The sequence below is a fragment of the Dipodomys merriami genome, unplaced genomic scaffold, assembly GCF_024711535.1.
Source record: "Dipodomys merriami isolate MVZ:Mamm:240054 unplaced genomic scaffold, mDipMer1.0.p SCAF_125, whole genome shotgun sequence".
Lineage (NCBI taxonomy): Eukaryota > Metazoa > Chordata > Mammalia > Rodentia > Heteromyidae > Dipodomys > Dipodomys merriami.
The window spans coordinates 3,351,657-3,367,604 of record NW_027202549.1 but is presented as its reverse complement, the minus strand read 5'-3'; the positions used below and the strand labels follow the sequence as shown (position 1 = coordinate 3,367,604).

General features: G+C 47.4%; 1 protein-coding gene across 2 annotated transcripts in view; it reads right to left on the bottom strand.

The window, feature by feature from the left end:
* Positions 1-15,131, bottom strand: part of LOC138824081 (protein bassoon-like) — a 72,622-nt gene extending 57,491 nt beyond the window's left edge. The window contains exon 1 of one of the 2 annotated variants that reach the window (XM_070017780.1): positions 14,829-15,131. In XM_070017780.1, the coding sequence (XP_069873881.1) occupies positions 14,829-15,046 (218 nt within the window). In that variant the 5' untranslated portion in view covers positions 15,047-15,131. The remainder of the gene's footprint in view (positions 1-14,828) is intronic. The other variant, XM_070017778.1, reaches the window with a different exon arrangement.
* Positions 15,132-15,948: the final 817 nt, after the last annotated feature.

Below are 15,948 nucleotides of genomic sequence, written 5' to 3'. Positions count from 1 at the left end.
AAGGTATACCTTTTGAGACTTCGATAGCTTGAAAGGAAGAAAAGAACTTCACCATCTCTGTCCCAATTCTCCATCACACCCTGAGCTCTTGGCTTGACCCAAAGTGCATTGCAAAAGTGGGCTGTTCTGAGTAGTCACATTGCCAGTCCTGGGCCTTGAACTCAGGACCTGGGCACTGTCCCTGAGCTTCTTCTGCTCAAAGCCAGCATTCTACCACTTGAGCCACAGCGCCACCTCCTAAGTAGTCCCATTGTAGCAGAGGCCTGACCTCTAATTTCCATCCAGTGAGGCCTGGGCTTTTGTCTTTTCCTTCTGGCCCTGAGGCTTTATAAACTAAGAATACCCTAAAACAGGCTACTGCTTTCCATCTCCACTCTTCTATATCTGAGGACGTACAACAGGGGCAAGAAAAATGTCCAACCCTAGCTCCATCCCTTCCCAGGGCCATGAAAGTTTCTTCATCCCCAAACAGCAACCCCTCCTGTCCCAATTACCCTAGACATGATACTTTTTGTTGTTGTTGGTGGTGGTGGTGGTGGTGGTTGTGGGGCCTGAACTCTGGGCCTGGGCGCTGTCCCTCAGCTCTTCAGCTCCAGGCTAACCCTCTACCACTTGAGCCACAGCACCACTTCTGGCTTTTTTCTGCTTATGTGGTGCTGAGGAATCGAACCTAGGGCCTCAGGCATGCAAAGCAAGCACTCTACCACTGAGCCACCTTCCCAGCCCTGAAGTCAGTCTTTCTACCCCCACCAGTGGTCCTGACATGCACAGAGGAACCAAGAGAGCATGTAAACAAAATCCCTCAGCTCCTCCCAAGTACCACTTACTATCTTTTCAAAAGCAGTGCGTGAAAATGCTTTATGTACATGTGTGAAAATGGAACAAGGAAACTTGATGAGACTGGTCTGGGGGAGGGGGGAAAGGAGGGAGAATGATAGAGGAGATGATTATGATTAAGATGTATGCATAAATGGATGTGCTGAAATAAAACTTCTTTATACAACTAATGGATGAGGGAGGAAGGGAGGAAGGGAGGGATGAAGGAAGGAAGGAAGGGAGGGAGGGAGGGGAAGAAGGAAAGCAAGCAATATTTGTCTTATTTGTTTGTTTTTGCCAGTGGGGCTTGAACACAGGGCCTGGGCACTGTCCCTGAACTTCTTTTGCTCAAGGTTAGCACTCTACCACTTGAGCCACAGCACCACTTCCAGCTTTTTCTGAGGAATCAAACCCAGGGTTTCATGCATGCTAGGCAAGCACTCTACCACTAAGCCACCTTCCCAGCCCCACCATGTATATCTTTATCTGAGCTCCTTGGGGGAGAGTAAGGGGTTGGGATTAGGGGAGGCCATGTGGCAGATCCCATTTATTGGAAGCATCCAGAGTTAGCTGTCCTGTTCTGTGGGCTCCCTTCCTCCTCTTTTCCACTGGCTTGACCAGTATCAAAAACTACCTCCGTAGGAAACCCCTCCCCTCTAGCCCTGCTCAGTGGGTGGTTTATCTCAGACTGCCAGGCAATCAGGCCTAAGCACCATTACTTGCAAAAAATATTTCAGCACAGGAGGAGAGCGGTGATGGATGGTAGGCCATGGGAAAAGTCCTATTCCAGCCCACTGGCTTCTGACTCAGCCCAATGTGCCACCATCTGTCTCTTGGCCCCTGAGAAACATACATTGTAGAATCTCTCTGTCTCTCTGTCTCTCTCTCCACCAGTTGCCAATCAGCAGATTACAACCTCAAAGCCACAACCATCTTCCCAATCCTGCCTTCTTCCTTCCTCCCAGTCTCCAAACCTGCAAAGGTTACTCCAGCTGAAAACAAACATCCTTAGCAGGCTGGGAAGGTGGCTTAGTGGTAGAGTGCTCGCCTAGCATGCATTGAAGCCCTGGGTTCGATTCCTTAGGTCCTCATAGATGGAAAAAGCTGGAAGTGGCGCTGTGGCTCAAGGGGTAGAGTGGATGCTAGAGCCAAAAATGCAAGGAGATATGACAAAGTAAGTAGGACTCGAGAAACAAAGGACTTCCACTCATTTTGCTGTATCATTGCTAAATGACTCCATGTTCTTTTTTTCTTCTCTTTTCCTTTTGTCAGTCAGGGGGCTTGAACTCTGGGCTTGGGCACTGTCTCTGCGCTCTTCAGCTCAAGGCAAGTGGTCTACCACTTGAGCCATGGCACCACTTGCAGTTTTCTAGTGGTTTATTGGAGATAAGAGTCTCACAGAAGGCTGGGAAGGTGGCCCTGGGTTCGATTCCTCAGCACCATATAGTTGTACTGTCAAAGCTTATAGACTTCACAAATATTATAGACCATGATAATGATAATTTGCCTTGTGAGGGTTAAAATGTGTTTGTGACTTTAACTAAGTATCACTCTCCCACAAGACTGTGAAGTTTATATAATCACCTAATCTCAATTAAAAAAAAAAAATTTTAAGCTCATGGGCTGGGAAGGTGGCTCAGTGGTAGAGTGCTTGCTTTGCATGCCTGAGGCCCTGGGTTTGATTCTTCAGTACCACATAAGCAAAAAAAAAAAAAACAAAAAAACCTGGAAGTGGCACTGTGGCTCAAGTGGTCCAGCGCTAGTCTTGAGCTGAAGAGCTGAGGGACAGCGCCCAGGCCCAGAGTTCAGGCCCCATGACCAACAACAACAACAACAAAAACAAAGAAGCTCAGGGTCAGTGCCCAGTGTCCCCAAGGCTGTCCAAAACAAAAACCCAAAAAAGCCAGGTGCTGGTGGCTCACACCTATAATCCTAGCTACTCAGGAGGCTGAGATCTGAGGATCACAGTTCAAAGCCAGCCCAGGCAGGAAAGTCCGTGAGACTCTTACCTCCAATAAACCACTAGAAAACCAGGAATGGCAGTGTGGCTCAAGCGGTAGAGGGCTTGCCTTGAGCTGAAGAGTGCAGGAACAGCACCAAGGCCAGAATTCAAGCCCTACGGCCAACTATATATATATGCTCAGCTAGATTGTTCATGAAGATTTATGAAAAGGAGTAAGGACCAAAGAATCAAAGTGACCTTGTCTCTACAGGGCTGGTGGCCTAGGCTTTAGTTGAGAGCTTGCACAATAGGGTGGGACCTTTTAAATGAACTCTCCAATCCAAACTCTAAATTGCTGTATATAGCAATAAGGAGGCCGGACCGTAGTGGACCCTCAAGCCCCATAATTATCCCCACTGATTCAGAGCTCCCAGAGGAACCACACTCTTAATCAAGTTTAATTCAAACACGCTCTGTGGTAGGACATAGGAATGCTCAACCCTGTTCAGGGAACCTGGTATCAATTAATAGTCATTTATTGCTAGGTCTCATGCAGAGTGCTTTCAATTCTAACATTTCATTTGATAAGGCAAATGTTTGTTCAATTGACTGTAGTTGATTCATTCTCTTGGAGCTCCAGGATTGCCTCAATTTCCTCCTCTTCCTTATCTTTTTTTTTTTTTTTTTTCAGAAACCAGGTGGCATTAATAGTAAAGTACTTGCAACTGAGGTACTACTCTATTTTACTGACCCAGACTTGACTACCTAGATGCCTACTGATACTGGGGCTTGAACTCTGGGCCTGGGTGCTGTCCCTGAACTTTTTTGCTCAAGGCTGGCACTCTACCACTTGAACCACAACTGTACTTCTGGCTTTTGGGTGCTTAGTTGGAGATGAGAATCTCCTGGATTTTCCTGCCCATGGACTACTTGAGTCACAGCACCACTTCCGGCTTTTTCTACTTAGGTGGTGCTGAAATCGAACCCAGGTCCTCATGCATGCAAGGCAAGCACTCTACCACTGAGCCACCTTCCCAGCCCCCCTCCATCCTTCTCATACTAGCTTTTCTCCTGTTATGTGTGCTTGGCACTTTCACCTGTAGAGTACCTGATGCTTCTGGGGACATCTATTGAAATGCTAGGGCACCTTTAAGAAAGTCCAGTGGTTAGATGGGTGACGGTGTTTCATGTTTTGTAATCTTAGTTACTCAGGAGGCTGAGATCTGAGAATCATGATTCAAAGCCAGCCCAGGCAGGCAAATAGTCCTTGAGACTCTTATAATAAGCCCCTAGAAGACCGGAAGTGGCACTGTGGCTCAAGTGGTAGAGCACCTGCCTTGAGCTGAAGAGCTGAGGGACAGCGCCCAGGCCCAGAGTTTAAGCCCCATGACCAACAAAACTAACTAACTAACTAAATAAATAAATAAAAGGACAACAAATTGGACACCCATGGCTCACAACTGTCATCGTAGCTACTCAACAAGCTGAGATCTGAGGGTCGCAGTTCAAAGCCAGCCTGGGCAGGAAAATCCATGAGACTCTTATCTCCAATCAGAACCCTTCCCCCCACCCTCAAAAAAAAAATAAACCCAGCCAGAAGTAGAGATATGGCTTAAGTGATAGCATGCTAGCCTTGAGCAGAAAAGCTCAGAGACAGCACCCAGGAATGGCCAACAAACACACACATCATCTGCCAAAGCCCAACAATGCCCTGGAAGGAAGCAATCTCCCCCACACACTGACATTTGAGGTGACCTGGTTGGAGCCCACAAAACCTTCAGAGCAGCAGAAGCTGCAAAAAGCACCAGAGCCGTCTCTTTCTCTACAAGTGAAGGAATCAGCCAGCTTCCTGACTAGAAGGGACAGAACTAGGTCTCCTTTAGTTTAACCCTTTCCTGTCCTTCCCTCGCTCCATCACAAAGCTTTAGACAACTCCAATGCGCCTGGTAGTCTGTCAGAACACCTGCAGGGCGTAGCTAGAACAACACTCAAGATGGCTAACCATCTCAGGAACAGCCAAGCTGCATCAGGCTCTGCAGGCCCAAGGCTCTTCAGGCCTGGGAAGGTGGCTTAGTGGTAGAGTGCTTGCCTAGCATGCAGGAAGCGCCTGGGTTCAATTCCTCAGTATCACATCCACAGCCAAAACTGAAAACGGGGTTGTGGCTCAAGTGGTAGAGCGCTAGCCTTGAGCGAAAGAAGCTTGGGGACAGCGGCCAGGCCCAGAGTTCAAGCCCCACAACGGACAAAAAAAGAAAAAGACAAAAAAAAGGACACTGATCTACCAGATGCAACCTTAAGGCAGGAAGTAAATAATTCCTCTAGTTGCTCTCAGCTTGACTCTGTAGCCATTTTGTCCCTTCTGAGAAATCTCTTCATTTAAAGCTGTTTCTAACACTTTTAAAGGATGTGTGATGTTGAACTTCTGATGGATGAGCTTGTTTTCTAACCTCAATGAGACTGAAGAACACGGGGTAAGTGCACTTTTCCTTTTTCCTTGTCTCACCAAAATCAGATATGAAAGGTGGAAGAGAGTTTGGAGATCATATTTATTGTGCAGGTCCTGGGGCTTGAACTCAAGGCCTGAGCTCTGTCCCTGAGTTTATTTTGCTCAAGGCTACTGCTCTACAACTTGAGCCACAGCTCCACGTCTGGCTTTTTTGGTGGTTCACTGGAGACAAGAGTCTCACGGACTTTTCCTGCCTGGGTTGGCTCTGAACTGTGATCCTCAGGTCTCAGCCTCCTGAGTAGCTAGGATTAGAAGCATAAGACACCAGCACCCAGCTAAATCTCTCATTTTTGTGATGAAATAACTGAAAATTTGTGGTTCTGTAGTACAGCACTTATTTATCAGAAACAATGCCCAAGACTTGATCTCCAAGACTTCAAAAACAGAAACAAAACAAAAAGAAACTAAAAACAGCTGAAGACGTAGCCAACCCTACAGTCAGTTTGGGACAATGTCATGATTGATTAAAACATAGCTCTTTTGGGGGGGTCTGGTCGTGGGGCCTGAACTCTGGGCCTGGGTGCTGTCCCTTAGCTCGTCAGCTCAAGGCTAGCACTCTACCATTTGAGCCACAACACCACTTCCAGCTTTTTTCTTCCTGTTTATGTGGTGCTGAGGAATCAAACCCAGGGCCTCATGCATGCAAGGCAAGTGCTCTACCACTGAGCCACCTTCCCAGCCCCACCCTATACTATTCTTTATCCAAATGTCCTTCTTCCTCTTTTCTCCTCCTCCTTGCCTTCCCCAGGATCTTGCTGGATTTTCCTTCTTGAAGCAGGAGGCAGGAAAGTAGAGACAGAGCTCTCCAGCTGCGCTTCGTGTATGACATTTCAGTTTGCTCAAGGCTGCTAGCTGGTTGTTCCTTTAAATGGCTCATCTTAGGCCTTTGAAGCTCCCAGCCGAATAAGCTAATGTTGTGAATGTGTTCTGTAAGCTGTAAAACGCAACACCAATATATGTTCTCCTATTTTAGGGTATGGAATAATACAACCCCTTGTAAATCACGCTCTCATTTATCTTACCTCTGTGAGACAAAGATAAGTCAGAAGCAAACTGTAATTGAAGGACGAGAAGGTAGAGAGTACAGAGCTAGATATATATTTTTTTTCTTTTTCTCCCCCTAGACCATAATCCTCATGAGGACTGAGCCCATTCTGTATTCCTTTCTTTGTTCTTATGCACCATCCGGGGACAGATTCAATTAAAGGTTGAACACACAGATACATTTGTACACACAAAAAAAAACCTTTTATGCTAGGCATGTCTCTATAACCCCAGCTTTTAGATGGCTACAGCCAAGGTTACACCGTGAGATCTTATCTCACAAAACCAAACAAGAACAGGAAATATGGCTCAAGTGGGTAGACCTCTATAAGGAAAAGTAATAATAAAACCCTTTTTAAAAAAATGGAGGTTGAGTCAGGCACCAGTGGCTCACGCCTGTAATCCTAGCTACTCAAGAAGCTGAGATCTGAGGATCGCAGTTCAAAGCCACCTTGGGCAGGAAAGTACTTGAGTCTCTTATCTCCAATAGACCACCAGAAAACTGGAAGTGGTGCTGTGGCTCAAGTGGTAGAGCGCTCGCCTTCAGCTGAAGAGCTGAGGGGCAGTGCCCAGGCCCAGAGTTCAGGCACCACAACTGACAAAAAAAAAAAAAAAAAGGAGGCTAGGATTTAGCTATGTGGAAGAACATTTGCCTGGAAATTGTAAGGCCCTGAGTTCAGTCTTCATCTTTGCAAAAAATAATTAACAATAATAATAAACACAAATTAACATAAAATATTTAGTTGGGAATTGTTGGTTTAGCCCCATAATCCCTCAGGAGGCTGAAATCTGAGGACTGAGGTTCAAGGCCAAGCCCAAGCAGAAAATTTCCCCAGATGCTTCTCTCCAATTAGCCAGCAAAAAAAGCCAGAAGTGGGGATGTGACTCAAATGGTAGAGCACCAGGCTTGAGTGAAAAAGCCAAGCAAGCACAGAAGATTCAAACTGGGAATGTGGCTTAGTGGTGGAATGCCTGATTAGCATGCATGAAGCCCTGGATTGGATTCCTAAACAGAAAAGGCTGGACGTGGCACTGCAGCTCAAGTGGTAGAGTGCCAGCCTTGAGCAAAAGAAACTTAGGGACAGTACCCAGGCCCTGAGTTCAAGCCCTAGGACTGGCAAAAAAAAAAAAAATGAATACCTGATTTCAAGCCTCAGTACTAGGACAAAAACAAAATTTTTTTTAAAAAAACACCCAGAAAAACTGACCTACTACTACATTGTTCTTTGGCACTTAAATTAGTCCAACTCCTTTTAGTGATCTCCTAATCTCTCCATCTCTGAATCCATCAACAAACCTCTTCTTAGAAAGGCAAAATTTCAAGTCAGGCATAGTGGTACACTCCTGCAATACCAGCTACTTCAGAGGTAGAGACTGGATCACAGTTTGAGCCTATCCCCAAGTATATATGCTATACCTTATTCAAAAAATAACTAAAGAAAAAAGGAGCTGGGTACCAGTGGCTCGCACCTGCAATCCTAGCTACTCAGATGGCTGAGATCTAAGGACTGCAGTTTAAGCCAGCCTGGGCAAGAAAGTCTGTGAGACTCTTATCTCTATTTAACCAGTAGAAAACTGTAAGTGACACTGGGACTTAAAGTGGTAGAACACTAGCTTTGAGGGAAAAAGCTCACAGACAGCACTCAGGCCCTGAGTTCAAGTCCCACAACCAACAACAAAAAAGGGAGGTGCTAGGGATATAGACCACGTAGTAGAGCACCTGCCTAGCAAGCACAAGACCCTGGGGTTCAAAAAAATATAGAAAGAAGGAAGGAGGAAAGGAGGGAGGGAGAGAAGGAAGAAGGGAGGGAGGGAAGGAGGGAGGGAGGGAGAGAAGATGGAAAGAAGGAAGGGAGGAAGGGAAGGAAGGAAGGAAGGAAGGAAGGAAGGAAGGAAGGAAGGAAGGAAGGAAGGAAGGGAGGGAGGAAGGAGAAAAGAGGTAAATTTCAGCTTGACTTGGAAGCATAGGACAAGTTGATTGACATCCTGGACTATATTGTAAACCCTGTCTCAAAAAGCAGAATTTTGAGCTGTGCATTATGGTGTATGCCTATAATCTCAACATTTATGAGGCTGAGGCAGAGGCTCTCCAGTTTGAGGCCAGCCTGGACCACATAGCAAGTTTCAGGCAGCCAAGACTATATAGCAAGATCCTGTTTCACACACACACACACACACACACACACACACACACACACACACACACACACACACACACACACACACACGGAGAAAACCAAACAAGAGAGAGACTACAGGGATATAATCAGCATAGTCTAGAATATGAGAAACCACAGAACAGTTCTCTAATACATAAATCATCTGAGGCATAATAGGAGGTCATTTATAAATGTAAAGAAACTGGGGAGATTTATCAGACAAATGAATTAAAATTGAATCCTACTAATTATAAAAATAGTCAAGTTGGGCACCAGTGGCACATGCCTGTAATCCTAGCTACCCTGGAGACTGAGATCTGAGGATCACGGTTCAAAGCCAACTCAGGCAGGAAAGTCTGTGACTTCTTCTTTTTTTTTTTTTTTTTTGGTAGGTTGTGAGACTTGAACTCTGGGCCTGGGTGCTGTCCCTCAGCTCTTCAGCTAAAGATGAGTGCTCTACCACTTGAGCCATAGCACCACTTCCAGTTTTCTGGTGGTTTATTGGAAATAAGAGTCTCCCAGACTTTCTTCCCCAGGCTGGCTTTGAACCTTGATCCTCAGATCTCAGCCTCCTGAATAGCTAGGATTATAGGCATGAGCCACCAGCACCCAACTTCCGAGATTCTCTTTTTTTTTGGGGGGGGGGGGCGGGGGAGTCTGGTCATGAGGCCTGAACTCTGGGCCTGGGCGCTGTCCCTCAGCTCTTCAGCTCAAGGCTAGCACTCTACCACTTGAGCCACAGCACCACTTCCGGCTTTTTTTCTTTTTTCTTATGTGGTGCTGAGGAATCGAACCCAGGGCCTCAGGCAAGCAAGGCAAGCGCTCTACTACTGAGCCACCTTCCCAGCCCAGAGGAATTGTTATTGTTATCTCCTAGATGTATTGATCATATTTGGTCACATTAATACAAAGCCCTTATTTCTTTGAAATACTGTGGGAAATGGAAAGGGAAAAAGATATGTAGCTCTTGATTGGCTATGAGTTAATAATGATTGTGGTATAGCGATTGGAACACAGAAGCCTGCTAGACTATTCTTTCTATTTTTGTGCATGTTTAAAATTTTTCCATAATAGGAACTGGGGAATATAGCTTTGTGCTTGCCTAGCATGCACAAGGTCCTGAGTTCAATTCTCTGTACTGGAAAAAAAAGATAAAACTTTCTTCTTTTTTTTTTTTTTTTTTTTTTTGGCCAGTTGTGGGGCCTGAACTCTGGGCCTGCGCGCTGTCCCTCAGCTCTTCGGCTCAAGGCTAGTGCTCTACCACTTGAACCACAGCACAACTTCCAGACTTTTTCTGCTTATGTGGTGCTGAGGACTCGAACCCAGGGCCTCATGCATGCAAGATAAGCACTCTACCACTGAGCCACCTTCCCAGCCCAAAGATAAAATTTTCCATTGTAATGTTTTTAATGGCTTCTCTTCTCCTAATCTCTCCATTACAATTTTTTTTTAATCAACAGCCTCTCACTACTTCTACTAATGTTGGAAATGGTGATATACAAAACTATCCCTTTTTTTCCCCTGAAAATAAACATAAAATTGGTTACCTCCTTCTTGGGGTAAAATTCTTCTCCTTGTTGATCATGGGGTTTGAACTCAGGACCTGAGCACTGTCCCTGAGCTCTTTCACTCAAGGCTAGCATTCTACCATGTTGAGTCACAGCTCCACTTCCAGTGTTCTGATAGTTCACTGGTGATAAGAGACTCATGGACTTTCCTGCCCTGACTGGCTTTGAACCACTTCTACCTATCCCTCTCAGTATCTAGGATCATAGGCACATACTACCACACCTGGCTTAATTGGTGAGATGAGGTCTCATCAGTTTTTGCTGAGGCCTCCAACTATGATCCTCCCATAGGAGGCCTTTTGAAGAAGTAGAATTACAGAAGTGAACCACCATGCCCAGCTAGTATGCATTTTTTAAAAACTCAGAGCCTTGCATTTGCCAGCCAGACACACTACCACTTTTAGTCATGAACCTAGTCAATGTGCAATTTGTGAAAAAGTACTTTCTGGGGTACTGGTAAGGTTCTGTCTTGATCTGGTAGTCTGTCATGTCCTAGGTGAGTATATAGGTAAAATACCATCAAGTTGTGTACCCTTATTGTACATTAGGCATATCTAAAGAGATAAATAAAGAAACCCCCTTCCTTTAGAAGGATGCAGCCCATCCCAGGGCACACAGCTTGGAGAATGGCATCTGAGACAAAATTCAGGTATCTTCCCATCTGACACTCCTTGTGGAAGGTAAAGCCAATATAACTCTAGGGAGCAACCCTGAGGTGAGAAACAGGAAGTTCTTCCTTGAGGGACTCTTGGAGGCCCAAAGTTCCCCATGGGGAGCTTTATCCCAATGGGCTAAGAGACAGCCTTATAGATGTGTCACACTGCTATTTATGGAATTCAAGTCAGGCTCTCCATCAGTTGGAGCTGACCCCACACAGAGCCCCAATCAGCTGAGGATGAGGATGAACGGATTGATTCAGCCTGAGGTGGCAAGAGGTAATACAGCCATAGGAAAGAACCATGATTCAACTCCTGCAGAAACTCCTTCTAGATTTAGCCAAACAATCATCCTTCTTTCAGCCCTCTACCCACCTTTATGAGGTTTCTCAGTGCTACAAAACTCACAGTCTGGGGCTGGGAAGGTGGCTCAGTGGTAGACTGCTTGCCTTGCATGTATGAGGCCCTGGGTTCGATTCCCTCAGCACCTCATAAGCAGAAAAAGCCAGAAGTTGCACTGTGGCTCAAGTGATACAGCGCTAGCCTTGAGCTGAAGAGCTGAGGGACAGTGCCCAGGCCCAGAGTTTGGGCCCCATGACTGACCAAAAAAGAAAAGAAAAAACTCACAATCTTTTTTTTTTTCTTTCTGTGCCAGTCCTGGGGCTTGAACTCATGGCCTTGAGCTCTTGTTTGGCTTTTTCCACTCAGAGCTGGCATTTTTACACCTCCAGCTCCAGCTCTTTGCTGGTTAATTGGAGATAAGAGGTCTCCAGCTAGTTTCATACTTTGATCCTCAGATCTCAGCCTCCTGAGTAGCTAAGATTATAGGTATGAACCACCAGTGCCCAACAAAATTCACAATCGTGCTGTCAAAAAAAATACATCCCTAGCCAGATGCCAGTGGCTCACGCCTGTAGTCCTTGCTACTCCGGAGGCTGAGATCTGAGGATCACATTCAAAGCTAGCCCAGGCAGGAAAATCCATGAGACTCTTACCTACAATAAACTACTCAGAAAAAGCCAGAAGTGGTGTTCTGGCTCAAGTGGTAAAGCACTAGTCTACAGCAAGACTTAGGGACAATGCCCAGGCCTTGAGTTCAAGCCTCAGGAATGGTAAAAAGAAAAAAAAAAAGATGGCTGGGAAGTTGGCTCAGTGGTAAAGCGCTTGCCTTGCATGCCTGAGGCCCTGGGTTTGATTCCTCAGCACCACATAAGCAAAAAGAAAAAAGCCGGGGCCGGGCGCTGGTGGCTCACGCCTGTAATCCTAGCTACTCAGGAGGCTGAGATCTGAGGATCGCGGTTCAAAGCCAGCCCGGGCAGGAGAGACCGTGAGACTCCTATCTCCAATAAACCACCAGAAAACCGGAAGTGGCGCTGTAGCTCAAGTGGTAGAGCGCTCGCCTTGAGCTGAAGAGCTGAGGGACAGCGCCCAGGCCCAGAGTTCAAGCCCCACGACCGACAAAAAAAAAAAGAAAAGAAAAGAAAAAAGCCAGAAGTGGCGCTGTGGCTCAAGTGGTAGGGCACTAGCCTTGAGCTGAAGAGCTGAGGGACAGTGCTCAGGCCCAGAGTTCAGGCCCCACAACTGGACCAAAAAAAAAATTAAAAAAAAAAAAAAAAAAGAAAAGAAAAGAAAAAGAAAATTTTTTAATCCCTATGCAGTACTCTTTCTTGAATGCCCAGAGGCATAGGCCTGAGGGATTTTTTTTCTCCACCAATGGGCCCAATCAGTTCAGCAGCATCTCAGAACAGAACAAACTAAATTTGGCATCAGGTATCTGAGACGAACTGGTGAAAGGAAGTAGAAGCCATTCCAGTGCTGAAGGAGAGACAGACCATGTCTCTGTCTTCCTATGCAGCTGTCTGCCCAGGCAGCTGAGGTATTATGATAAGCCAAATATAGGCTGGAAGAGTAAATTCCACCTCTGAAGCATCTCTGGTCTTGAGCTTTGATAACAAAGAGCCAGCTCACCTCCTGAGCCTGACAGCGCCTTGCCCATAGCAAGGAAGACATGGTGTGTCTGCTAAATCAAACAAGAACCCACGATCCCCTAATTTCCAACAGCTCATGGCTCTGCCCTGCAGCAGGATACATATATGGAAGAAAAATGAAATGCTGAAAAGGAATATGAGCCGTACATACCAGCCTCCTTTCTATCTCTCTCAGCTGTCCAAATCTTTACAAAATTCTACCTGCTTGTGGGCTCTGCAACATCTGATAGACCACTAGCAGAGCAGCCTGTCTGATTAACCAGAAAAGAAAGGGCTAATTCTCCATACAGAGAGCTCCTAATAGCAAGGTGTTTTTCCATTCAGTTATAGAAGCTTTTCCTAGGAGGTGGAGTACTTAAGTCTGACTATGCTTCTGTCAAGCTAAAATCCAAACAGCGACTCAACCCCGCAGCAAGATAGTCAGTATATGCAATGCTAAGAGTTGTGTTATCCAACTGCATCACTGTTAATAGATGATGTAAAATGGGCAGATCTACCTCTTAAAAGGGATGCTCACAGGCTAGCTTGTTTGCGACCAGTTTCAGGCTGCTAATAGCCCTTCATCACTGTTAGCTGTCTCAGAAATGACTTCTCACCAGGTGCTGATGGCGCATGCCTTTAATTCTAGCTTCGTAGGATGCTAAGATCTGAGGATCACAGTTCGAAGCCAACCCTGGCAAGAAAGCCCACTAGACTCTTATCTCCAATCACACACACACACACACACACACACACACACACACACACACATACGCTATAAGTGAAAGTGTGACTGTAGTGGCAGAGTGCTAGCCTTGATCAAAAATGCTCAGAGACAGTACCCAAGCCCTGAGTTCAAGCCCAAGGACTGGCCAAAAAAAAAAAAAAGAAGAAGAAGAAAAAGACTTTTGGAGAAATAAATACAACAGACACAGGCAAATGAAGAGACAGCAGACAGATGATAGAGACATAGACAGGCAAATAGACAGACAGACAAATAGATGATAGATAGATAGATAGATAGATAGATAGATAGATAGATAGATAGATAGATAGATAGATAGATAGATAGATAGATAGAGATACACATACTTCTACCACACAGAGAAGACAAAGCTATTTGCCTTTTCCTTAGATGGGGGTAACAACTCCCCCAGGCTTAGATGGTTCAAAAAATAATATCTTCCATTTTATCTTGTCATCTCTTGGTAGTTTTCCTGAGTTTTCCATCTACTGACTTATATGTTGGCATTCCTCTCTCCTCTGCAATTCACTGCAACTTGATTTGTTTTATGTTTTTACAGAATGTGCGTTGGCAAATGTTTAAACCAAGCTGCTATCACAGTATTTGGTCAGAAATGTTCTGCTGAAAGCATTCTACATGTGTTTCTGCTTTTCCACTGGTTTGATCCAGGTGGTGTTCTAAGTCACTGAGGCTTATCTGGGGTTAGGTAATTTCATAGCTTTTTTTTTCCCCCCTTCACCTGAATGTATATTCCCTAAATCTTGGTGAATGCTCATGACTATTAGTAGAGCTTGGCCTACTGCTCACCAGCGAGCAGTTTTTCTTGCCCAGAGATGGTTAACAGCCACTAAATGCCTGAGGAACACAGAAGACGGAGTTCACGGTTCAACTATTTCCATATCTCTCAGCTCCTTACGGTGACACTTATCTTTCCTGACAGCCACTCCCATTGTCTTCTTTCCTTGGCCCCAACACAATGGACACATGCAGACACTGGCAGACAAGGGAGGATGTTTTCCATCCCATTGCTCCCCTAGTGCGGAGAGACCAAGCTAAGGTTACATAAGCCCCTCCTGAGTGGTTAGAACCCCAGGGTTTGAAGAGAAGAATTTGGGAGTTCGTGATGGAGTCACGCTCTACAGGGCCTTGAGACTCTCGGGCTTGCTTGCTTGGCAAGAAACTGGGGATGGATGGTGGAAAGTGGGGGTGCAGAGGCTGGTAAACCAGGGGCTGGTTTGGGGGGGTTGGTTGGTTGTTTTTCCCACGACCACCTGACTCACGCCCATCTGGCAGAGCTCAACGTGCACCCCCAAAAACCTCCATGCCCGTGAGATCGTGGCACCTCTCAGGCCCACGGGGCTTATTCAGGCTGCAGCAACCCTGTCTCCTCCGACCCCGTCCCTGGGTCCCCAGACGTGAGCTTACCTGCCGGGGCCTGCGCCAGGGCCAGGGCCGGGACCCGGACCCGAGGCTGGAGGTCCAGCCGCGGCCCGCGCCGCGCCCGCCGCGGGGAGCTGTCCACCGCCGGCTGGTGCTGAAGGAGGCTTCCCTGCACCCGGGCCGGGGCCCGGCCCCAGGCCAGAGCCTCCGGGCGGCAGTGGCCCATCACCAGCGCCACCCTCCAGGCTGGCCTCGTTGCCCATGGTGGGCGAGGTGGGAGGGCGGGAACCGGATCGCCCTGGTTCCCCGGGCCGGCGGTTCCCCGGGGGTGATGCTCACACTCTAGGCGCCGCCGCCGCCGCCGCCGCCGCCGCCATCTCCCAAGCTGGGCTCGCGCGCCGCCGTCTGCTACTGCGCATGCGCGTCACATCCCTGCACACGCCTCTCCCCCCCCCCCTTGCCTGCACTCCACACGCCTCCAGGGCGCGCACGCGCACGCGCGCTCCCGCCAACCCGGCGCGGGCGTCGTGGTGGGGAAGGGGGGGGGCGGGATATGGGAGGGGGAAGGAATCGGTGAGCACGCACCAGCCTCCGGGGCGCTGGGATCCACGCCGCCAAGCACCCGCGCATGCGCCATCCGGGGGTCAACGCGGCGCTAGCGGGGCGTAGCGCTGGTCCATTGCTGCATGGATACTTGAAAATAGAAAAGTCCACGGGAGCTCGGCAGCGGGGTCTCTGGTGCCGGTCACAGGAGAGAGCAGACGTCGTGGATGAGGCTGGGGTTGTAGTGCAGGCAGATCTCAGACCTAGGGGGGAGGGGAGGGGAAGGAAATGTGTTCAGATCTACAATAAGGATGGAAAGAGAGAGAGAATGAGAATGTTGGGTAGTGGGGACGCATGGTAAGGGTCTGGAAGGCCAGCTGTGGAGTAAAAGCAAAACCATCCAGATGCCAATAGGAATTCATCCTGAGGCCTGGTGCCACAGAATTGGGGGGGGGAGGGGGTGTCTTAAGAAGCACCCTAGGGAAAGATGGAGGGGTTATGTCGTGGATAGCCTGAAACAAGATAGAAGGCCACTTCAGCAGGCCCTGTGACCTTGAGGATTGGGGAAAAGTTGATTGGGGGGTGGGGGTAGGGATTAAACTCAGGACCCTGGGCACTGTCC